At 41.6% G+C, this 23,594-nt stretch overlaps 1 protein-coding gene and 1 long non-coding RNA gene across 4 annotated transcripts in view; one reads left to right on the forward strand and one right to left on the reverse strand.

The window, feature by feature from the left end:
* CTNNA3 (catenin alpha 3) overlaps window positions 1-11,565 on the forward strand; it is a 957,874-nt gene extending 946,309 nt beyond the window's left edge. For all 3 annotated transcript variants that reach the window (XM_034438682.3, XM_087871803.1, XM_087871802.1), the window contains one exon: window positions 2,743-11,565. In XM_034438682.3, the coding sequence (XP_034294573.2) occupies window positions 2,743-3,030 (288 nt within the window). In that variant the 3' untranslated portion in view covers window positions 3,031-11,565. The remainder of the gene's footprint in view (window positions 1-2,742) is intronic.
* LOC132709214 (uncharacterized) lies at window positions 252-9,448 on the reverse strand. Its single transcript, XR_015728367.1, has 2 exons — window positions 9,250-9,448; window positions 252-2,911 (listed from the first exon to the last, which is right to left on the reverse strand). It is a non-coding gene; the product is annotated as an uncharacterized LOC132709214 (long non-coding RNA).
* Window positions 11,566-23,594: the final 12,029 nt, after the last annotated feature.

Consider the following 23,594-nt stretch of genomic DNA (forward strand, 5'->3'; position numbering starts at 1 on the left):
AGAACCAGCCACATGGAACAGTTAATTAATTAGAACAATTAATCAGTGGAACAACTTGTCTCCAGAGGTTGTGAATGCTCCAACACTGGAAGTTTTTAAGAAGATGTTGGATAACCATTTGCCTGAGGTGGTGTAGGGTTTCCTGGCTGAGCAGGGGGTTGGACTAGAAGACCTCCAAGGTCCCTTCCAACTCTGTTATTCTATTTCTATTTCTATTTCTATTTCTATTTCTATTTCTATTTCTATTCTAATTCTATTCTATTCTATTCTATTCTATTCTATTCTATTCTATTCTATTCTATTCTATTATTCTATTCTGAACCTTTCAAGCAGGACAAAAATGATCTCGATAATCTATTTTCAATTCAGCACAAGGTGTTCTTAGTCTTAATTCTACACTGAATGATTTTTTGGAAAAAAAAATAATACGTCAAGGAGCTGCACGTGGTATCTCTTTTTTCTCCATCAAAGTTCAGAGGATGATCAGAATAATCAGGTCTATTTTTGATGTGTGTCTGTGCGCTTGCTCCCGTGTGAAGATTGGGAATATATAAATCCAAGCATATGGCATTATTTAAAATAATTTGAAGTGGAAATGCGTTTCTAAATTGAAATGGTCAGCCCTGTGATTAAATAGGAGCACAGAGACTCTTAGAAGCGAGAAAATTATTCATTCAAGCCACCGGTCCACATTTCAGTATATTTATCCTTTTTTCAATTTTTTCAATGTGAAATAACAGCACAGGAAGCTTAAGCTGTAGATGAACAAGGAAAGGAACGCTAAAGAATTTAACATTCACCTAGAGGGCCATACACAAAATGAAATATGATACAATTCAAATGCAATGCAGTCTACGTTACACATCATACGATTCCTTTTACACTGATACCTTATATATTAAGAACACTTCCAGAATTCCATCTGTCTTGCATATAATAAAAAGTATTAAGCCCAAGTACGTGAAAAGAATTAAAGTGGATCAGATCATAAGCCCATCTACTCAAGCATCCTGTTTCACATTGAACAATCAGAGGGGAAATCTTACCATCACTAATAAGCAAAACATTTATACAAAAAGAAATGCATGTTACTGTTGTGGTCCACCAGCAGCCTACAGAGCTGGCAGCGGAGTTGGACAGTGAGGAGGCTGGGGAGGAACATGGGCCAGTCCTGGAGTCTGGGGAAGGCTTGGATGAGGGCTCTGCATCAGAGGCAGAGATAGGGCTAGGGCCATCTGGGAGATGTGCGGACTCTGGAGCCTCCAGAGTCGGACAGCAGAGAGGCAGAGGAACAGGAGGAGCCTGTTCCTAGTGTGTGCATGTGCAGAGCTGCCAGAAGGCAAGAATAATTAAAACAAAAGGGACGACTCTGGAGTAAGGCCTGGAGATGATTGGCCCCTCCCACAAGGCTTAAAAGAGGAGCAAAGGCACGTTGGCCCTTTGCAGAAAGCAACGTTGTTAATTCTGTTCCCAGTCGGCATCTCTGTTTGATTCTGGACTCTGTATGGCTTTGCCAAGTAGGTCTTTGGCAGTGTGTCAAGGGAGATAAAGGTTGGTGATTATCCCGAAGGACTTCTCCCGAAGGACTTTTTGCAACTAATTGAGACTCAGCTATGAATGAAAGTAATTCACAGCTGTTGCAATAAAAGAGGTTTTTGGGACTACTCATGTGTTTTAATGACTCGGTAAGCCTAGGTCACAACAGTTACCTTTAGTATTTTAAGTAAAATATTGGAAAACGGTGATGGTCGTAAAGGTGAAGACCGGTTATAAGTGACTTTTTCAGTGCTGTTGTAACTTTGAACAATCACTAAATGAATGGTTTGTAAGCCAAGGACTATCTGTAATAACTCACTGCATCACCAAGTTCTCTGTCTTGAAGCTGAACTGTTTCCAGCCTGTGAATTGTTCTAATAGATATCAATATTCCCAATGTCTTTCAGATAGTTGCATTTTTTGCCACTGCAGAAACTGAAAGTAGTACACTTAAACATTTTCTCAAGCATTCAGATTTTTTTTTTTTAAAAAAAAAGCATGGATCCAATTATTATCTCCAATTCTTTCATGTTTTCTGTCTTCTTCAGGTAGGTGACTGACAGCTATCTGAGCAACACTATTTTGTTGGGATGTCTTGCCAAAATTACAGATTTTTGGAATTGCAAAAATCTGGGATTGCAACATGTGAAATTTTACTTCTAAACAAAAGTATAATCCAGTTCATGTTTGTTACAAAAATTTGGTGACTTGTTTTTGCAGCTCTCAATTATGTTATCCCTGTTTCTCCAAAAATAAAACATCCCCTGATAATAAGCCCAATCGGGCTTTTGAGCGCATGTGCTAAAATAAGCGTCCCCTTGAAAATAAGCCCTCCCTGAAAATATTTAAACGCAAAGCTGGAAATCAGGTAAGACGGCAAGAGGAGGCCCATCTTGCTCCACATGACCCAAAATAATACCTCCCCGAAAATAAGACCAAGTGCTTATTTCGGGGTTCAAAAAAATATAAGACAAGGTCTTATTTTTGGGGAAACACGGTATTGTGTTTAGGTTGACCTGTTAACAAGACTTTCAGAAACTCTAAGCTGGACCTCATTAAAGTGACCCCCCCCCCTCCTTATCTCTGTTATCCAGCACTGCATGCTATTTTTGACACGATAAAATTTATGTTCTGCGTATTCAAGTGTACTACAAGAGGAAACAACAGGCATTTCTGAGATTATAATAGTTGTGTTTCTGCTTACAGTTAGACAGTGTGACTTCGCTGATTCAAGCTGCCAAAAACCTGATGAATGCTGTGGTGCAGACGGTGAAAATGTCCTACATTGCCTCCACAAAGATTATCCGAATTCAGAGTCCTGCTGGCCCGCGACATCCTGTGGTGATGTGGCGGATGAAGGCTCCCGAAAAGAAACCTTTGATTAAGAAAGAGAAGCCAGAGGAAATCTATGCAGCCGTCAGGAGAGGTTCAGCTAAGAAGAAGATCCACCCCATTCAAATCATGAGTGAATTCAGAGGGAGAGAAATACCCTGAAATTGTTATTCTGTTCATTGCACAGCTTGCCTAGATGAGGAGGCTGCTGAGATCAAAACCTTACTTTTCCCACTACTTTAATGCCACGAATGCACTAACATTTCACATGGGTGTGTGTTTAACAGTGTGTTACATGAAGTCACTTCATTTGTAGGTGATGAAGGATCTGCGAGTTTTCCCACCCAGTTTAAGAGGAGCTTTCGGCACATTATTTGAAACGTTTAACTGTGTTTTTGTATTGATCACTCACTGGTGTGTTTGGCATCTCCCCATTTTGCATACGCCATAAAAATATTGACATATGTTGCGCTACTAATTGATCATAATATGCCAGGTTTAGTCATGTGAAGTGTTGCTCAAAATTTAAAGCTGCTCACATGTATCATATCTCAGTATTTGTCAGCAAAAGTCTGGTTGGGAGTCTGACATTTTGTAGAAGGGAATAGATCAGTGATGAAAAGGTCATGCGGAAACGTCGCTCGTGCTCGTCAGGCCATGCCCCGGAAAAGCTGAACTTCTGGGTTCTAGCACGCATGGGCACGCAACCATCAGTTGGCCGGCGTGCATGTGCAGGCCAGTTTTTGGCACTGCCGCGGGCGCAAAAGGATTTTGCTCCATAAAAGCTGACCTTCCGGGTTCTGGTGCGCATGCGCACCTGACAATCAGCTGGCCAGCACACATGTGCACTCTGGTTTTTGGCACTGCCATGTGAGCAAAGGACAGCTGATCATCGCACGCGCATGTGCACCAGTAACCCAGAAGACAAACAGGCAAGGCCCCGCATGCTGGGGAACATGGCTTTGTACGCCACTTTGGGCACGCGTGCCATCACGGGAATAGATACATAAAAGGGTCATGTCTAACCGCTATGGATGGTATCTGTCTTCCTTAATCTCATTACTCTACCAGAGATCTGGGAGTTTAAGAGTTTGGCACAGTATCCTAGTTATTTCTAGCCATGCCCTCTTGAGGGCAGAGAGCTTTGAAGTTGTTCCTGGGATCTGTTTCAGCCATTCTCCGTGTTTAGGAATCATGGCCCTAAGTGCCATTGGGACCACTTTGGCCTTTACTTTCCACATCCTCCACTTCTCCCTTTCAGGCCTTGGTACTTGTCCAGCATCTCATACTCCTTCCTCATGTTCCTGTCACTTGGCACTACTACATCTATCATACCCATTGTCTTCTTTGTTAGAGTTTGCAGCGATCCAACCAGCACACAAGTAAATAATTCAGCAGGATTCATTTATAGAAGAAACTTCTTTATATACAATAATATAAAACATGATGCATGTATACAATACCCATGCAGCTCTTTCAACATGGTAGCAAGTACAAGGACAAGAGGACCAGAACTAGAAGCAAGCTTATATACACAGAACGGTTAAGATAAGCCATGCCCAGGCTCTGAGCCATTTCCCATGGCTCACAATAGATCCTGTTTCTTAGTCACCAAAGAGTTCTCATTGGCTGACTTGTCGTTATGGCTATCCCAGCTCATAATTTCTCATACATTGACATTCTGGTCCATTTCTACCACTGCCTTCTTATTCTCTATGACTTTCTGTGGAATGTCGCATCTGAGAGGGTCTGGCCCGTACACTGTCTTGCATGTCACTTCCTCTGTTTGATCTTCTTCCCATTTCTGCTGTTGCCTCAGCCATTCTCTCTGCAGGTCATCTTTGGGTGTCATCTTTCTAGTGTACTCCTGGATACTCTGGCTGGGGAATTCAGAGAATTGAAGTCCATACATCTTAAAAGCTACTAAGATTGAGATACACTGCTGTATGGAATCAAAGGTTAGATTCTGAAGGAGCAGGATAACAAGATAGAAATAGAAATAGAATAACAGAGTCAGAAGGGACCTTGGAGGTCTTCTAGTCCAACCCCCTGCCCTGTAGAAAACCGTACAGCACTTCAGACAAATGGTTATCCAACATCTTCTTAAAAATTTCCAGTGTTGGAGCATTCACAACTTCTGGAGAAAGTTGTTCCACTTATTAATTGTTCTAATTGTCAGGAAATTTCTCCTTAGTTCTAAGTTGCTTCTCTCCTTGATTAGTTTCCACCTATTGCTTCTTGTTCTTCCCTCAGGTGCTTTGAAGAATAGTTTGACTCTCTCTTCTTTGTGGCAACCCCTGAGATATTGGAACACTGCTATCATGTCTCCCCTAGTCCTTCTTTTCATTAAACTAGACATACCCAGTTCCTGCATTTGATTGATGATTTTGATCATTGATGGTTTTGAACAAGTGTTAATGAAGACTCCTGGGGCTACCATGATTAGGCAAGAAAATAAATGCGTGGTAGAAAAATAAATCCAGTGTTATCACTTGAGGCAGAAAAAACTAGGCAAACATTAAACTACTTTGGACACATTTCACATTATGTGAAAACCTGTTCCCTTGAAAAGTCTATAATGCTGGGAATGGTGAGAGGAAATAGAAGAAAATGATCCAACAGCAAGATACATGGACTCAGTTACGGTAGGAATGGATGCTCCATTAAAAAAAAAAAAAACTTTAAGCACTAGATTGGGGAAAAGATTATCCTGTGGAGAAGGTCTTTCTTTGTAGCCTCTAAAAAACTGACACTGACTTGATGGCACATAAGCAGACAATTACCACACCCGACTGATTTTGTTTCATTTTATTAAATATTGACTAAGTGGAACATTACTGAGTGCTTAAAAAAAAAACCTAGCTGTCTAAAGGGATTATGGATATAGCACTTCTATCTTGTACCCTCAGTGGTCTTGGGGTGCCCATCATTAGTTGATTGGGAGCTCTCTTGGCCAAACAAGCTCTTTGAGACTCTCCCTTTCAATTCTACTTTATGGTCCCATGGGAGACTTTATCTAGAGCCAAGATCTTGGAGAAGGACCTTCACTCTTCCTCCCTCAAGGATAAAAACCAGGAGGGAAAAAGCAGTAAAACCTCAGACTCTTCTCTAAAACAGCTACCTTGATCAGACACCTCTTCACATAATTTAGCAACTGGTTCGCCCAGCACCGAAAATGTGAGTGTGTGCACGCCTTCTGCACATGTGTTTTGCTCATGTGGGGGGCTTGCACGTGGTTAAACGTGGCTAAGTAGGATAGCATAGCAGCGGGTTGGGTGGCAGGTCCCATCTACAAGTCGCTACTACCGGTTCGCCTGAACTGGTCCAAACCGGCTGAATCCCACCTCTGACCTTGATCCATCTCTTTGTGACAGTCATTATTCCATCATGATGTCCTTCCAGGACAGTCCATGTCTGGGTTTTATTTCCATTTCTCTCTGCTCCCACAATATTCACATTAAAAATTCTCTTCCTTCCATTCCTAGGCTGAACCATCTCCAGCAAAAAAAAAAAAAAAAAATCTTTTTGTTCGCTTCCTAAAGGATGCTGTGGACATCCTCCTGTTCCACGGTTCTCCTTCCTAGGGACAAATTGGTTCTCCTCACCAGCAATTTATTTCAATGCTGAGTTGAATTGCTGCAATCCCACATCAAGAAAAAAAAGAAGAAGATAAAAACTCAACAAGCTTCCTGTGTAATTAGTCCAGCTGTTCAAATGTTGGTAATGGATGCTGGCACAGAAGTTGTAGGGCTTCAAGATCAGAAAGAAGAACTGGTCTTTAGAGACATTCCCCTCCTGAAATTTTGGTTCGTCTTTGTTTTTAGAAGGTTTCTAGAATTATTTCATGTAAATAGCTTTGTCTTTCTCAAAGTCAAACAAACAATTATATATAGGATTATATTTGTAGCAGGGATGGCGAACCTTTTCGGCACCTATTGCGCAAACTGGTCCACGCGTGCATGCACATGTATGTGCATGCACAGGAGCGCCTGAAACCTGAAGACCAGCTGGCTGGCGTGTGCATGCCTGTTTTTTGACCATTTTTGGGTTGTTTTGAGGCTGCTTTCAGGCTGTTTTCAGGTCATTTTTTGGGCTGTTTTTGGTCTGAAAAACAGCCAAAAAATGGCCTGAAACGCGGCCCAAAAAACAGACAATTTTTGGCCGTTTTTCGGGCAGTTTTCCAGTGCTTGTGAAGATCAACTGGCCAGCACACATGTGAGTATCTGAAACCAGAAGAGCAGCTGGCGACGGCGCACATGCCCACAGAGAGGGCTCTGCGTGCCACCTCTGGCACACGTGCCATAGGTTCACCATCACGGGTATATAGGATTAACCATTGATACATCCCATTCAAAGATGCAATTAGATATCCTATATAACACTTTACATTTGAAATCTCAAAGCATAGCACAGAGTGCTCCCCCTCCTTTATCTTCTGCACACTAAAGCAGGGAAGAAGAAATGGGGTGCAAAACTACTCAAGGTGTTTCCATGGCCAAGGGTGGATTTGAACCTTGGTCTTCCTAATGCCAACCAAACTTTTTAACTAGCGCGTTTGAATGCTGGGTGTCATGACTAATCCCCAGACCTTCTATTGTGCTTTCATGACTGCATGGGGATTGCATCTTCCCAACCTGAGCTCAACAACTGAATGTGATGCTATATTACTATAATAGATGCTAAAAGCATGAACATACAGTTTTAATTTAAAGTAGGTTTCTTTTCTGTTTTCCTGCTAGATTTTCTCCATCCCCAGTGATTATGTCACACATCGTAACAACTAAAGAATTGTTGTAGATATTAGTTACACAATCCAGTTGCTAAGTATGTGATATTCTATAGCTCTCTTTCTTATCTCCAAAATACCAAATTTCTATTCCAATTCCGTCATGATAACAAATTAGTATTTACTAAAGAAACATTATTCATTTCAGCATCAACGTATTTTTGATTGATTGAAATGTAGTACCACCATCTCTGGAACTGTAATTTTTCCTCCTCAATTCTAAATTCCTTCCATTAAAAAAAAATATGATTATTTTGCACTGATTTTCATACACAGAGCATTAAAAGGGGGGGATCATTATTTGTGATTCCAAAATATATTTAAGTACATGAAAATAACCTCTTAACATTTTGAAAATATAACATCCCAGAGGTGGGTGTCCTGATTGTCAAAATTTGACAGTTTGCAAAATGAAATTGTTTAGATGAATGTGTTTTCAAAGCATTTACTGAAGATGAAACGGTTTAAAATCCTTCATTCAATACTGTAGTTGAAATAGTCAGAGATTTCATTGTCAATACCTCCACCATGTTACTAACTGCTGTAACATTCTGAAGCCAGAGAGATGACTTTCTGAACATAGCTGTCAGGGCTCCTACTGATTCCCTAATTAAATCATAAGCCTCGAGCCAAGCTTCAAAAGAAATCCAGTTATTTATTAGGAGCTCATTTTGGCATGTTCCAAGTGAAGCCAACTCTGACCTCACTTAATTTACGTCTTGGCTCTGATCCTGTTTCCACCCTCCACCCAACTGTGTCATCAGACACATTCAACAAAGCAATTTCGCGGATTGTAGAGATCACTTCCTTCTGGCCACTGTGGGTAACCACGGAGATGGCCTTGACAGAGAGATGGCTGGAATGTGCTTTTGTTTTGACTGAAGTGCTCCCTTGCTGCAGCTGCAAAGTTCGTTTTCCCACCCTCCTTGTCTATGGAAACTTGAGAGTAGGCCAGAGATGCTTTGTGAGTTGACATTAGTATGGAAAGAAACAAAGAAATAGATCTTGAGCTGAGGTTTATCATTCTCCTGCCCTGCCTCACCTGGATGGGCCATTAGTGAATACCAACCATCCTGTTGGATCATCACCAAGATCGACCTAAAGGCATTTTCCCATGATGATCCTAAGCCAGTTGGAAAGCAGAGTCAGGTTTCAGGGTTCCATAATTATCATTTCTGCACTAGGCCCTATAGTATCTTGCAACCATTATTGTGCCAAAGCAATAGTAATGGAGGCTGGGTTTATATTACTTCAACAATGACTGAGTGATGCTATGAAGATGCTGTAGCTCATCACTGTGAATGTCAGTAACGTTGAAGAAGAAAGCTGATTTATTCCAATCTAAGGTAAAATTAATTTGTTCTTTTTTTTTTAAAGGTGATTGTTCTTTGGGGATGGGAGATTGTGACTCAGTTTTTCCATTGGAGAGAAGTCTCGGCTCCACTTTTACTTTTCTTTTTTTTAAATTTGATTTATATGCCGCCCTTCTCCGGAGACTCAGGGCAGCTTACAATGCGTTAAGCAATAGCCTTCATCCTTTTGTATATTTAAAGTCAGCTTATTGCCCCCACAATCTGGGTCCTCATTTCACCTACCTTTGAAAGGATGGAAGGCTGAGTCCACCTTGAGCCTGGGGAGATTCGAACTAGCAGTAATTGCAGGCAGCTGAATGATAATAGCAGGCTATTAGTCTGCTGCTCCACCAGGCTCTTCTTCTCTTCCCTCTTGAGCTTTAGGGCTTTAGAGAGAGCTGCAAAGTTCTAAAGCTGCCTGGCCTTGTCATCCTTGCAAGAGCTAGAAGAAAGGAACAGGGAGTACATTGGAAAAGAGTTTGTCAATATCACACACCTTCCTTTTGCCAACACCCTAAGTGCAATGGGGCCAGGTTAGGGGACTCCAGCCCCCTTTTCTCTGCAATGGAGGCAAGAGGATTTCTGTTAATGCGAGGTTTTCTGCAGCTTGGGGAAAATCTGGGTTGGTGGTAGTGATGGAGTCATTAAAAAAAAAAAAAACACTGAACATGGCAGCTATGACTCTGTGATCCCCACCCTGTTGTAATCCACGCGACAGGCACAGAAAACATAAGAAAAGAAGAAGGCTTCAATTACAGTAGTGGCCAAAATTGTGGAAACAATTGTTATAATGTGAAACCGAGATTGAATGATGGCTTCTATGAACTGGGTTTTATTGCTGGGTCGCTTCTGACTAACAAGGTTCTTTAGTCGGCTCCATAGATTTTCAATTGGGTTAAGGTCTGGGCTATTCCCAGGCCATTCCAGCAGTGGAATAGGATTATCTTGAAACTCCAAAAAAAAAAAAAAGTGGTGTTATTAGCCATCAAACCTCAAAAATACACTTTTCCCAAAAGGTTTCCACAATTTTGGCCACTACTTTATGTGGTTGTGGCCACCATTTTCTTCACTTTTTTGATACACACATCCCACCCCTGTTTCTATAAGAAAAAACAAATTGTGGAAAGAATCAGAGCAAAAGTATCCATTTTCTAAGAGAGAAGAGAAATATTCCATGAGAAACGTTTGCTGAGAATGTCAGAGTTTGGCACTAACTATACCTAATTCACTCCCCTACCAGCAATACACCCATAACTTCTGCATAACTGATTTTAGCATGAAAGACTAATGGCTTACCTGATTTTTCTGTTTAATGATGACTGTTCTCATCTCATCTGTTCTGTGTCTTTATCCTATGGCAGATGCCTCTTTGCAGATTCTTCATTACACTACATACCACAGGGTGAAGGTTAAAATAGTATGGATGGCAGAATACAATAGTTACCTTCCCCAATTTAAGCAGATTACAGGAACACTTACTTACCTTTGAGTTTTTAAGTCTCTGACACAACAAAGCTTTATATCTGTTACAGTGGTTGCTAGGAAACTGATAACAATATTCTAGAAATTGTAATAGATTTGCTGGCCCTCAGTGCTCCTGTGATTAGTTAGCAGCCAGTAGAAGTTGGTTGGGACTGAAGAAATATTAAATCAGCTGCTTCCAGCCATGGGAGAAAGGGGGAGAGGAGGGGAAGGTATTGTGTCAAGGTCATTGGAACACGTTTCATTTTTCCTCCCATACCTCTTTCCCACCCCATGAGACTGTTAGGATAAATGAAAAGTTGGTGCTGACTTTTCAGTTTACAGAAATATGACTCTTATTACATAGGAGAAAGCAGCAGAAGAGCAGGGGTTCCCCCCAGATAGCCACACCATCTTATTTGTTAAGTTGCCACCCCAACTTCTGATCTTCCATAGAACTACTGCTGAAAGGTGTTTGACTTCATGGAGCTGGAGATTGGCTTCCAGGTCAGGAGAAATTGTTGGCAGGATACCTCAGGTGGGCTCCTGGTTAGATGAGCAAGCCGCAAATTCTGATGCTGGAGAATACTTGGATCAGAATGGCTCCCTGATCAGATGGTCAAAATTATTTAATAAGGGAGACACAAGGGGAACATCAATGGGTCTTATGGGGATTGTTCTCTCCTGATTTCAGACTTGCTTGGGATCATGCAGAGATATCATTTAAACCAGGGATCTCCAACCTTGGCAACTTTAGGATTTGTGGACTTCAACTCCCAGAGTTGAGGAACTCTGGGAGTTGAAGTCCAGAAGTCTTAAAGTTGCCAAGGTTGGAGATCCCTGATTTAAACAATTCAGCATCATTTTTTGGGGAGTGAAGGTGATTTCTGGAACAAATATGTGTACAAGCAATCATACAAACATTAGAATTTCACAAGGAAGCATCTGCTGTATCTTGTTCGGTCCTTTTATTTAAAGTCTTGGATTTCTCTTGGGAAGACCTTTATTTCCTCCCACTTTGATATTTATGAGTCATAGAATAACTCCGTGTGATAAAACAGTCTCTAATCAGGTATAATAAATATTATTTGGCACATATGCACCGGCCCCTTGTGTTTCTTTTAGGCACGGCATTTCTGGGGTTTGTGAGGTAAAATGTAAATGATTTTACAATTAAACATTGCCTGACAGAAAGGCATTTGTTGAGGTTTGTGGGTTTGGAACAACAATGGGAAGCAAAACTGAGAGATCTGCCTATGAAGAAAGATCTCTTCTTGAAATCTTGGATAACGGAGAGCAGGGGGAAGGTGGCAGTTAACAGGTTTAGCCCAAGGCGAGAAGGATGCTTGTCCATTATATAATAACATGAAGTGAAATTTGCCTCCAAGTTGAATCAAAAACAACAGAAAGTAGCTTTGGGCAAATATACTTCTAGCTGTTGGCTAACTGCTTCATTTATGGTGTCATTCAAAATCTATAGCCTACAAGATGCTTTGGGTCACAGAAGAAAGGGTGAGGGGTTTTTGATTAACGGGTTGGTTAATGTTTTGGTAAGGCCACACTTGGAATACTGCATTCAGTTTTGGTCACCATGATGTAAAAAAGATGTGGAGACTCTAGAGAGAGTGCAGAGAAGAGCAACCAAGATGATTAGGGAACTGGAGGCTAAAACATATGAAGACCTGTTGCAGGAACTGGGTATGTCTAGTTCAATGAAAAGAAGGATTAGGGGAAACATGAAAGCAAGTGTTCCAATATCTCAGGGGCTGCCACAAAGAAGAGGGAGTCAAGCTATTCCCCAAAGCACCTGAGGGCAGGACAAGAAGCAATGGGTGGAAACTAATCAAGGAGAGAAGCAACCTAGAACTAAGGAGAAATTTCCTGACAGTTAGAACAATTAATCAGTGGAACAACTCGCCTCCAGAAGTTGTGAATGCTCCAACACTGGAAGTTTTTAAGAAGATGTTGGATAACCATTTGCCTAAGCAGGGGGTTGGACTAGAAGACCTCCAAGGTCCCTTCCAACTCTGTTATTCTATAGGACTGTGTTATTTCTATAGGGTTCTGTCTCCTGAGTGGCAGCATAGCCATCTCTTTGACCATTTATTTTTTACAGATTTGTTGGCCTGTAGTAGTCAGCATGATCTCTCACCCCAACACCTCTTGTGGTCACAGAGTGAAAAACAAAAGAATAAGGGACTTGTTTCAAGCTTTCTTAATTTCCCCACAGGGAACAATATTAGAAATTGTTGGAGTTTTGATCCTTGGAAACAAAGATTTGCATCTTCTTAATGCCTTTTAATTTCTACAAATTCTATTTTTCTAAAATGTTCCCTCAGTTATTTCCATTTTAATTTAAATCAAATCCCCAATTATCTGTACCTAAGCAATATAGAAGGGATGCGGTGGCTCAGTGGCTAAGATGCTGAGCTCATTGATCGAAAGGTTGGCAGTTCAGCAGTTCAAATCCCTATTGCCACCTAATGGGGTGAGCTCCTGTTACTTGTCCCAGCTTCTGCCAACCTAGCAGTTCGAAAGCAGGTAAAAAATGCAAGTAGAAAAATAGGGACCACCTTTGGTGGGAAGGTAACAGTGTTCTGTGCGCCTTTGGCATTTAGTCATGCCGGCCACATGACCACGGAGACATCTTCGGATAGCGCTGGCTCTTCGGCTTTGAAACAGAGATGAGCACTGTCCCCTAGAGTCAGGAACGACTAGCACATATGTGCGAGGGGAACTTTTACCTTTAAGCAGTATAGGGATCTTTATTATCATTGATTCTTATGGTATATTTGGATTTAATTGACATTTCACCAATAATCTCAGGAGGTGAACAGATTCACATGACTCTGATTTACATTGCATGCTGGCTGGGGAATTCTGAGAGTCCACACATTTTAAAGATCTGAGGTTGAGAAACGCTGCTCCAGAGCACCCCAAATATATGGACAGATACATCATTCACTGTAAAGACTTTCTAGAAATTGCTGATGCACTCTGGGACAGTGAGATAACCTGACCTCCGATTTCCATGAGCATTTCCCAGTCCTCAGGGAGATGGAAGAACAAGTATAAGAAGGTTAGAGGCTAAGCTGTAAACAAACACAAGACACACAGCTGAATATGTTGGTTTCCATGCCCTATAAAACCTATAGCTCTTGTTTTGATGCATGGATGAAATTTTGTTCTTGTGCCAATGAAGTTATGACCAGAAAAAGATAATGCAGACAAACAAAACACAGCAAGAAGCATCCCCCACAAGCACCATGAATGTAAACCTGCAGAAATAAATAATACAACACTATCAATATTCTATAGGTCTAATATTTAGTGCTCAAAAATAAAATAAATCCCCAAAGAGGAGGGGGTATTCAAGCTAAAGGTAGCAAATTAGCAATATGAGGATAAATATGCCAAAGACTCTACAGAATCTCAAATGTTGGAATAATTGTTAAAACATAACATTAAAATGGTGGCAGTTGATATTTCAGTCAAATATAGGGAAGGGTGAGTAGACCAAGTATGTGACTGTCGGTGTTGGGAGGTAATAGATGTTTGCACATATTCACAGGAGCTAGTCTGAACTTTGCAAAACTTGATGATCCGGCATTTAATAATGCACTAATCTACTGCAATTTAACATCTGATTGCCAGCTGTTGAGCTGAAGGTGGACTCCCCAGAAGCTAATTTTCTCAGCAACCTAAGTAGCTAGAAACACTGGCAATTGGAATTTTTTATTTTTTTTAACATGGGCTTCTGGGAACTGTGTTTAAACTCAATGGTTTCCATTTTAGCTCTCTGCCAGCATATTCCCTTCTAAAATATCTTGAGTTATCAATTTGCTGGAACCACTCTGGGAGAGGAAACAACTACTAGCAACCAGACTCCTGAACTTATGAATTATTACCTATGATGCTTATGTTTACAAATAACATAAAAATTATAATATGATAATATAATATAAATTTCATATTATTATATTCCATATATTATTCAATAAATGTATGATCTGATTTTCCTCTAAGAGCTCAAGCTCAACAAACATAGCATTCTCATCTCCATCTTTTTCCACAATAATAACTCGGTGTGGTAATTTTGGCTACAGATTAGACTAAAATTAAGCTTTCAAAGCTAAATTGCAGCTAGGTGCCCATACAGTGGTGGATTCAAATTTTTTTACTACCGGTTCTGTGGCTGTGGCTTGGTGGGCGTGGCTTGGTGACGGGAAGGATACTGTAAAATCTCCATTCCCTCCCCACTCCAGGGGAAGATTACTGCAACATCCCCATTTTTTCCCGATCAGCTGGGACTCGGGAGGCAGAGAATAGATGGGGGTGGGGCCAGTTAGAGGTGGTATTTACCGGTTCTCCGAACTACCCAAAATTTCCTCTACCGGTTCTCCAGAATTGGCCAGAACCTGCTGAATACCACCTCTGTTCCCGTATTTTAATATCCATCTGCACTTCAAGAAGGATATTACCACATGTAGCTCATCTGGAATGTCTTCTTCCTGACAACTGTTAAAGGCATTATTTTAAAAATAATTTACTGTAATTCGATCCTAATACCTGAAATCAAGGCAGAGCAAAGTTTATAGAGAAAGCATGAGTTGCCATGATTTATATTTGGTCATGTGTGTTGAAATGATGCTTTTCAGTATACTCACAAATCCCACCAAGGTAGCAAGAAATCGTTTTCTGAGTGTTTCCAGAAGCAGCATTTCATCTTCTTGAAGTTATTCATTTAGGCTATTCATTTATCCATCTATATAGCTAGGCAGGAGGGAAACTTTGAATTTATGTTTACTTTAATATGCTTTAGAATTGCTTCCGGCAACCCTCTGCCAGAGAAAATGGGCTCCTGAGCTCCGTTTTGGGCTGCAATGGCTTCCTGCAACCCTCTGCCAGCGAAAAAGGAGCTCAGGAGGGCTGCCCATGGCCATTCCGAGCTCCATTTTCACTGACAGAGGCATCATGGGCTGGTTCATTGCTGTTTCCAGGGAGGCCCCATGGACCAGATCTAAGCAACCCACGGCCCAAATCTGGCCCACAGGCCTTGAGTTTGACACCCCTGCTCTATAGCAATACTGCTAAATTAGTTTTTGCCAAGACCAAACAATACCAATCAACCAACCACATACACATACACACAAAAAAAGATGAGAGAATAATTCAAATCAAATTTAGATTTGTCTAGTTTCATAAGCTGGTTATCTCAGTATCTATAAGTTTTTATTTATTTATTTCTATTTCTCCCATTTCCTATTTTGCACATAGGAACAACTTAAGACGTTTAACCTCCCGCCACTTGGCTGTGACATTCCAATTATATTTTTCTTGTCAACCACACATACTGAAGGCAAGTATGGCAAAAGCAGATGCTAGAGGGTGAGGGAGAGCAGAACTGGTACAATGAATCTTGATTAATATAATTTCCTTCAATTATTGCCTTTAGCCACACAACAATGGTCTACAAAAATGAAGAGAACAAGAGCAAAATGGCCACAATAATTTGAGTAATTGTAGCTTTATTCTCGGAATCACCTCAGTCCGATAAATACCATTGTAAGAAGTTTGACAGACTGTAAGATTGGATTAATGGAATTAAAAAGTCCTCTTGATGGGGGCAGATGGTAACTGAAGATACCGAACATACTGTTGGGATTAGGATGTGATGTTACCCTAACATGGGTGATGGAGTTAATAATCCATCTGAAAGACATTATAGAAGATATCATATGGATTACAAGCTTAAAGTCTTTTTTAAGAGGATTTTATTTACATAAGGGAATATTTTTTAGTGGTGTGGGCAGAAGAATAAAGATATTACGAATTATTAAGTATGGTAGTCTTGTAGGAAAGTGGGTGGAGACAAGTTAGTTTATTGATTGTTTAGTTTAAGAAAAGGGATATTATGTTTAGATATGAATATATGTAAAAGATTGGAGTTAAGAGATATATCGATGGGGGTGAAGGAAATGGGTAGACTATCAATTGAATAAATGTTAAATTAGGATTTATTATATAGTTTTATAGCGGAAGGTTGCTTTGAAATGTTATATTAATATATATAAAATATTTGATTTAAGAGATATATGTATGGGGGGTAGAAAAAGGGTAGATTATGAGCAGAAATCGCTAAATTGGGAGATATAATAACATTATTATGTTAAATTAGGAGTTATTATATAATGTTATAGTAGAATGTCATTTTGAAATGTATAGTATAAGGGGGATATAATAATATTATTAGAAAGAAAGGGTCAGTATATGGGGATGGAGTAAGGGGATGGTAAAGTATTATATAATCTGTTATGAATCTGGGTTTTATTTTGAAGAAGCCACAGGGGGAGGGGAGGGGGAGGGGGGGTTAGGGAGGAGGGGGGAAAAAGGGGGGGAAATTTGTATTCGAAAAACTTTTTCAATAATAATAAAAAAGTCCTCTTGACAGTTGCTACACCATAGGTGGACTTCCAAACTAATGCAAAAGAAACAAAAAATATAAATCATTTCATACCACCCTGGTGGTATTTCTACCCAGATCAAAGGCAAAAAAAAAAAAAAAAATTACTTCAGTCAATGTCCAGCCCATAAAACATATTGCATACATGTAGATAATATTGATTATCCAATTATATAAACAGGTCAGTCAGACTGCTGTGCATCTTATAACTTACTCTCAGACAGTCTAGGCGAAACCTGGTTAGGAACAAAGGGAGCCAAGACACACGGCAAAACTCAGCTTTATTCCCCACAAACAGGCCGGAGACTCAGAATGCAATGAGTAGAAAACGTGTCCCTTGCAAAATCAGTGCTGGGAGCGTCCGCCTCCCAGCACCCTTTAATGTCCCTGGACTCCACCCCTTGGCCATCCAGCCAACTATGCCCGATGGGAACCATCATCCGGCAGCCAGTATTGTCGGGACTGCACATGTTCGACTTCTGCAGTAGCTGTCTGGGCTGACGCCCATCCACTATAACAGTCCTCCTCACCACCTGGAACGACCCTCCGGGTGGCGCATAGTTGCTGTGGAAAGTTGCTGGGACTGATCAGCTGGGTGGCATGGGTCCGGCAAGGAACACCTCAGCTGTTTGGCGCTGCCAGAAGTCTGGCTGTTGCCACCGCGCCACCACCTCGCTCGTTGCTCCCGTTGCTCCCACTGCATCCCCTCCCAGGTATTGCACGCCCCAGACTAGGGCTTGACACTTACATGACAAATTGTGGCCACACTTAAGGCAATGGAATCACTAGAATTTGAAAGTAAAATTTTTTAGATAAAATTGTTCAGTTATTCCTACCCTATCTACTTAGATTTACGTCCTATAACCTGCTGCCCTTCAGCTATAGAAATGCAAGGTACAATCCCCAACAATGATGATCACACAAAACTTCACAAAGTATTGCATAATCCCCATCCAAGAAAAGAATCAGGCAGATCTGACTTCGTGCCAAGTGCAAGGCCTGGCAATGAATCGCTGTGCTCTCTTTTGTACAGGTAAGAGAGATCTTCTTTTTGATATCCATGTATGCAGCCATATATGAGCCATATATGAACAGTGGTTAGAGTGCAGTACTGCAGCTGCTTCTGCTGCCTGCCAGCTGCCTGCAATTTGGCAGTTGAAATCTCACCAGGCTCAAGGTCGACTCAGCCTTCCATCCTTCCGAGGTGGGTAAAAATGACACAGATTGTTGGGGGCAATAGGCTGACTTTGTAAACCACTTAGAGCAGGCTGTAAAAGCACTGTGAAGTGATATATAAGTAAGTGCTATTGCTATTGCTATACAGAGATGTCTATGCAAGCCGGAGTTCCAATATTGCTGGATTCTTGTTCCTATGGAAATCTACAGTATATCTATCAGTTTCAAGAGTAGGCAATACAGTAAAGAAACAACAACAGCAACAATAACAACAGTTTGCAAAACCGAGAAAACTTGCCTTCTGTGTGGTGGCCCTGCTTTCTGGAACAGCATCCCCACAAAGATAAGGATGACACTCTCCTGGGGTCCCAGAAAGTCCTTAAGACATGATTCTGGTCCTAGGTTTTGCATTAATGTATCTGTGGAATATCTGGCATGTTTTATTTGCAATTCTTATGGCTGTTTTAGGCCTGCCTGGCTTTGTTGTTTTATATTTTAATGTTCTTTTTTATTTTTTAGATATATATTTTAATGCTTTTTTAAATTTTGTGAGCTACTCAGAATCTACTGAACATCCGTAACAATAATAACAATTAGAATTGATAATGATGATGATGATGATGATAACAACATCGTACATCTTAAGAAGGTTCTTGGTTGATATCTAGGATGCTGGCAGCAACCCATATCAACCATTAGCACCAGTCAATGATATTTGTGATGCATTTTTGAATGTTCAGTTGATTGAGTTTCATGTTTAATGAATAAAGTTAATAATAATAATAATAATAATAATAATAATAATAATAATAATAATAATAATAATAATAATAATAATACTTGGGGATTTTAGAAGCCTCTGACTTAATGCATAATAAAGTCAAGGAATCAACTTCAGCCAAGTACATTCGGCGAATTCGTAAGATATTAATGTCCAAACTGAGTGGAGGAAACATAATAAAAGCCATAAATACCTGGGCTATACCTGTGATTAGATACTCTGCAGGAATAATTGACTGGACCCAGATGGAGTTAGACAATTTGGACAGAAAAACAAGGAAGCTTATGACAATGACTCATGCCTTGCACCTTAAAAGTGATGTTGACCGATTATATTTACCAAGAGCAGAGGGTGGTCGAGGACTCCAACAAGTAAAGCAGACTGTGGAAGAAGAAAAACGCAGCTTGAATGATTATATCCAGAAAAGTGAAGAACCAATGATTAAGGAAGTAAATAAAAGAGGCCTTTTAAAGACAACTAAAACAAAAGCAGAATATAAGAAAGAAGTAATTGAGCAGCGAGCTGAAAATTGGAAAAGCAAAGCTCTGCATGGCCAATACTTGAAAAGTATTGAAGGCAAAGCTGACCAGAAACTAACTTGGAACTGGTTAAGATCAGGAGTACTGAAAAAAGAAACAGAAAGCTTTATTTTGGCAGCTCAAAAACAAGCCCTAGCCACAAACTGCATGAAGGCAAAAATTCAACATGTTACCACCAACAGCAAATGCCGCCTCTGCAATGAGAAAGATGAGACAGTCGACCACCTGATCAGTGGGTGCAGCAAAATTTCACAAACTGACTACCTACAACGCCATGACCGTGTTGCTAAGATCATTCACTGGAAATTGTGCCAGAAGTTTGGATTTGAGTACAGCAAAAACCACTGGGAACATCAGGTTGAGAAAGTTTTAGAGAATGAGAAATTCAAGATCTTGTGGGACTTTAGGATTCAGACTGACAGGCACTTGGTCCACAACACATCTGACATAACAATAATTGAAAAGAAAAGAGTACGGTTCATTGACATTGCAATACCTGGTGATGCATGGATTGAAGATAAGCAGCAAGAAAAAATCACAAAGTACTGGAACTTGCAAATTGAAGTTGAGCGACTGTGGAAAAAGAAATTGTGTGTTGTCCCGATTGTAATTGGAGCCCTTGGAGCAATACCCAAAGGGCTACCCCGCTATTTAGAAATTCTAAATTTGCCAGACTTGAACATTTTGACTCTACAAAAAACCACCTTACTGGGAACAGCTTACATCCTCCGACGATACCTTAACAGTTACTAGGTCCTTGGTTAGGACTCGAGCTGCTGAGCTATTAACCAGCCTCAAAGGCTCTGAATCTCACTAAAGATTAACCAATAATAATAATAATAGCAGCAACTATATTATAGGAATTAAAATAAAACCTAATCAACAGAAAAATTCATATAATAACTATAAATTAAACATCAAGCTTAAAACACAGAGACTTTTTGAAAATGGATATTGAATACGTATCTTGGATCCATTCCTTAATATCAAAAAATAATTTTCTTTCCAATTATATACAATTATCCTAACTTCCCCTGACCCAGTGGAGCTAAAGGTCTTTATGAGATGACAAAATTGTTGTTTTAACAGCATATTTTGATAACTAAAGTATTTCTCCCCAAAATTGTATTAATATATGTAGAAATTTGAAGTCAAAACAAAGCTCTAAGAGAACAGGGCCAAATCTTCATTTTCAAATCAGTGTTTCTCCAGGTACCCCCATTGGCTTCCTCAGGTGCCATCCAAAATTCTGGTCATGTCCATCACTTTACCAATTCTTCTAAGGTCCATGTTTCCAGATGAGGTCCTAGAAACTGTGTCTCTCTGCCTCAATGCACGTCTGATAAAGTCCATTTGTCATGTCCTCAGCTTCTTTCTTATTCTTTGGGAGTAAGTGCTTCAATTTTCTTCTCACGTAATCTCTGTGCCAAGGCTCTTCTTTAGTCATTGACTTACTATTTTTTCTTTGGCTGCAGTTATCACAAAATGTTGTTCTTATAATAAGATACAAGATGAATCCGTGATGATATCACTCAAATTGTATTTTACATATGCCAAGCTTAACATTATTTATATGCAACAAGCCATCAACACATGCCCAGTGATGTTTGTGTTACTATTTCCTAAGGCAATTCTCTGTACAGTGTTGAAATCATCTCTGAATGGGCTGCAGTTTCAATCATTTGCTGTGTTCTTATGTTTGCCTACAACAGGGGTGTCAAACTCAATTTCATTGAGGGCCATATCAGGGCTGTGGTTGACCTTGGAGGGGCTGGCCAGGTTTGGTTGACTGGGTAGATGTAGCCAACTGGGTGGGCGTGGCCAGCTTGACGCCATTCCCCAAACTGCTGCCAGTTTTCCTCTTCGCACTGGGTAGACAGGGCCGAAGCTATGTTGGACAGATCTTTCCTCTTCGCATTGGGACAGCACCGTGGGCTGGATCCAACCAAACCCTTGAGTTTGACACTCCCGGCCTAAAAGAATAAACTATCATATTACAATCAATATACTAGAGCAGTGGTCCCCAACCCCCGGTCCGCAGACCGGTGCCGGGCCGTGGAGTACCTGGCACTGGGCCACGCAGCGGCCGGGGGACATGAACGCTGCAGCGCAAAGGCTCCTGGGCCATGCGCAAAAGCTCCTGGGCCGTGCGCAATGGGCCGTGCGCAAAAGCTCCTGGGCCGTGCCCCCACCCCTGCGCGCGCTCAGCGGGCCGCGGCGATAAAAAGGTTGGGGACCACTGTACTAGAGAATACCAAGGTCCCAATATTTGGTAGTGCAGTTAATGTCCAGCAAGGCCATGTGAAGAGGTTCGCTTACAGTAGTTGATTTTTTTTTTTTTTTTTTTTTAGTGAGTGGAGGTTACACGAGGCTGGCTCCAGGGGATTATAAATGCTTCCTTGAGTGAGGGTGTCTTCCCTGCCGCCTTGAAAGAGGCGGTGGTGAGGCCTCTCCTCAAGAAACCTTCCCTGGACCCGGCAGTGTTGGCAAATTATCGTCCAGTCTCCAACCTTCGCTTCATTGCGAAGGTTGTTGAGAGTGTGGTAGCGCGACAGCTCCCCCAGTACCTGGATGAATCGTCGTATCTGGATCCGTTCCAGTCGGGCTTCAGGCCTGGGTACAGCACGGAAACGGCATTGGTTGCGTTGGTTGATGATCTCTGGAGGGCTCGGGACAGGGGTTGTTCCTCTGTCCTGGTCCTATTAGACCTCTCAGCGGCTTTTGATACCATCGACCATGGTATCATGCTGCACCGGCTAGAGGAGTTAGGGGTGGGGGGCACCGTCCTACGGTGGTTCTCCTCCTTTCTCTCTGACTGGTCGCAGTCTGTGTTGACAGGGGGGCAGAGGTCGACCCCGAGGCCCCTTGTATGTGGGGTGCCACAAGGGTCGGTCCTCTCGCCCCTTCTGTTCAACATTTATGTGAAGCCGCTGGGTGAGATCATCCGTGGTTTCGGGGTGAAGTACCACCAGTACGCTGACGATACTCAGCTGTACATCTCCACCCCGGACCACCCCAATGATGCCCTTGAAGTGATGTCCCGGTGCCTGGAGGCCGTGCGGATCTGGATGGGGAGAAACAGACTCAGGCTCAACCCATCCAAGACCGAGTGGCTGTGGTTTCCGACATCCCGATATAGTCAGTTGGCGCCATCATTGACTATTGGGGGCGAGTCATTGCCCCCCACGGAGAGGGCTCGCAACTTGGGTGTCCTCCTGGACTCACGGCTGTCTTTAGAAGAGCATATGACGGCCGTGGCCAGGGGGACTTTTTATCAGGTCCGCCTGATTCGCCAGTTGCGTCCCTTTCTGGATCGGGACTCGTTAAATACGGTCACTCATGCTCTTGTCACTTCCCGCTTGGACTACTGCAATGCTCTCTACATGGGGCTCCCCTTGAGGAGCACCCGGAGGCTCCAGCTGGTCCAGAATGCGGCCGCGCAGGTGGTTATGGGAGTGACATGGCGCTCCCATGTGACCCCCCTCCTGCGCGAGCTGCACGGGCTCCCGGTGGTCTTCCGGGTGCGCTTCAAGGTTTTGGTTACCACCTTTAGAGCGCTCCATGGCATCGGACCGGGGTATCTACGAGACCGCCTTCTGCTACCAATAGCCTCTCACCGACCAGTACGCTCCCATAGAGAGGGCCTCCTCAGGGTGCCGTCGGCCAAACAGTGTCGACTGGCGGCCCCCAGGGGGAGAGCCTTCTCTGTGGGGGCACCTACCATCTGGAACGAGCTCCCCCCAGAGATACGGAAGATCCCGGACCTGCGCACGTTTCGCCGTGCTCTCAAAACTTTTCTATTTCAGCAAGCTGGCCTGGCCTAACTCCCCTCTTTTAAATTCTTAAATTTTAAATTTTATAATTCGTGATTTTATAAATTGGGTGTTTTAATCTGTGTTTCGGCCGAAATATTTAATAATTTTAAGGGATTTTTAATATTTGTATTGTCTGTATTTTATCTTGGCTGTTCACCACCCTGAGTCCTTCGGGAATAGGGTGGTATAGAAATTTGATTAAATAAATAAATAAATAAATAACCAAAGCAATCATTTTAGAGTTCTCCTAGAGCTCATCCATTGCCTTCATCAAAAATATAATTGCTGAAATTCATATACATTCAATATCTATTTTGTAGCCTATTAAGCCACCAAAACTGTGGAAAACCTGG

Source organism: Pantherophis guttatus, chromosome 6, assembly GCF_059756535.1.
Source record: "Pantherophis guttatus breed Tessera chromosome 6, ASM5975653v1, whole genome shotgun sequence".
NCBI lineage: Eukaryota > Metazoa > Chordata > Lepidosauria > Squamata > Colubridae > Pantherophis > Pantherophis guttatus.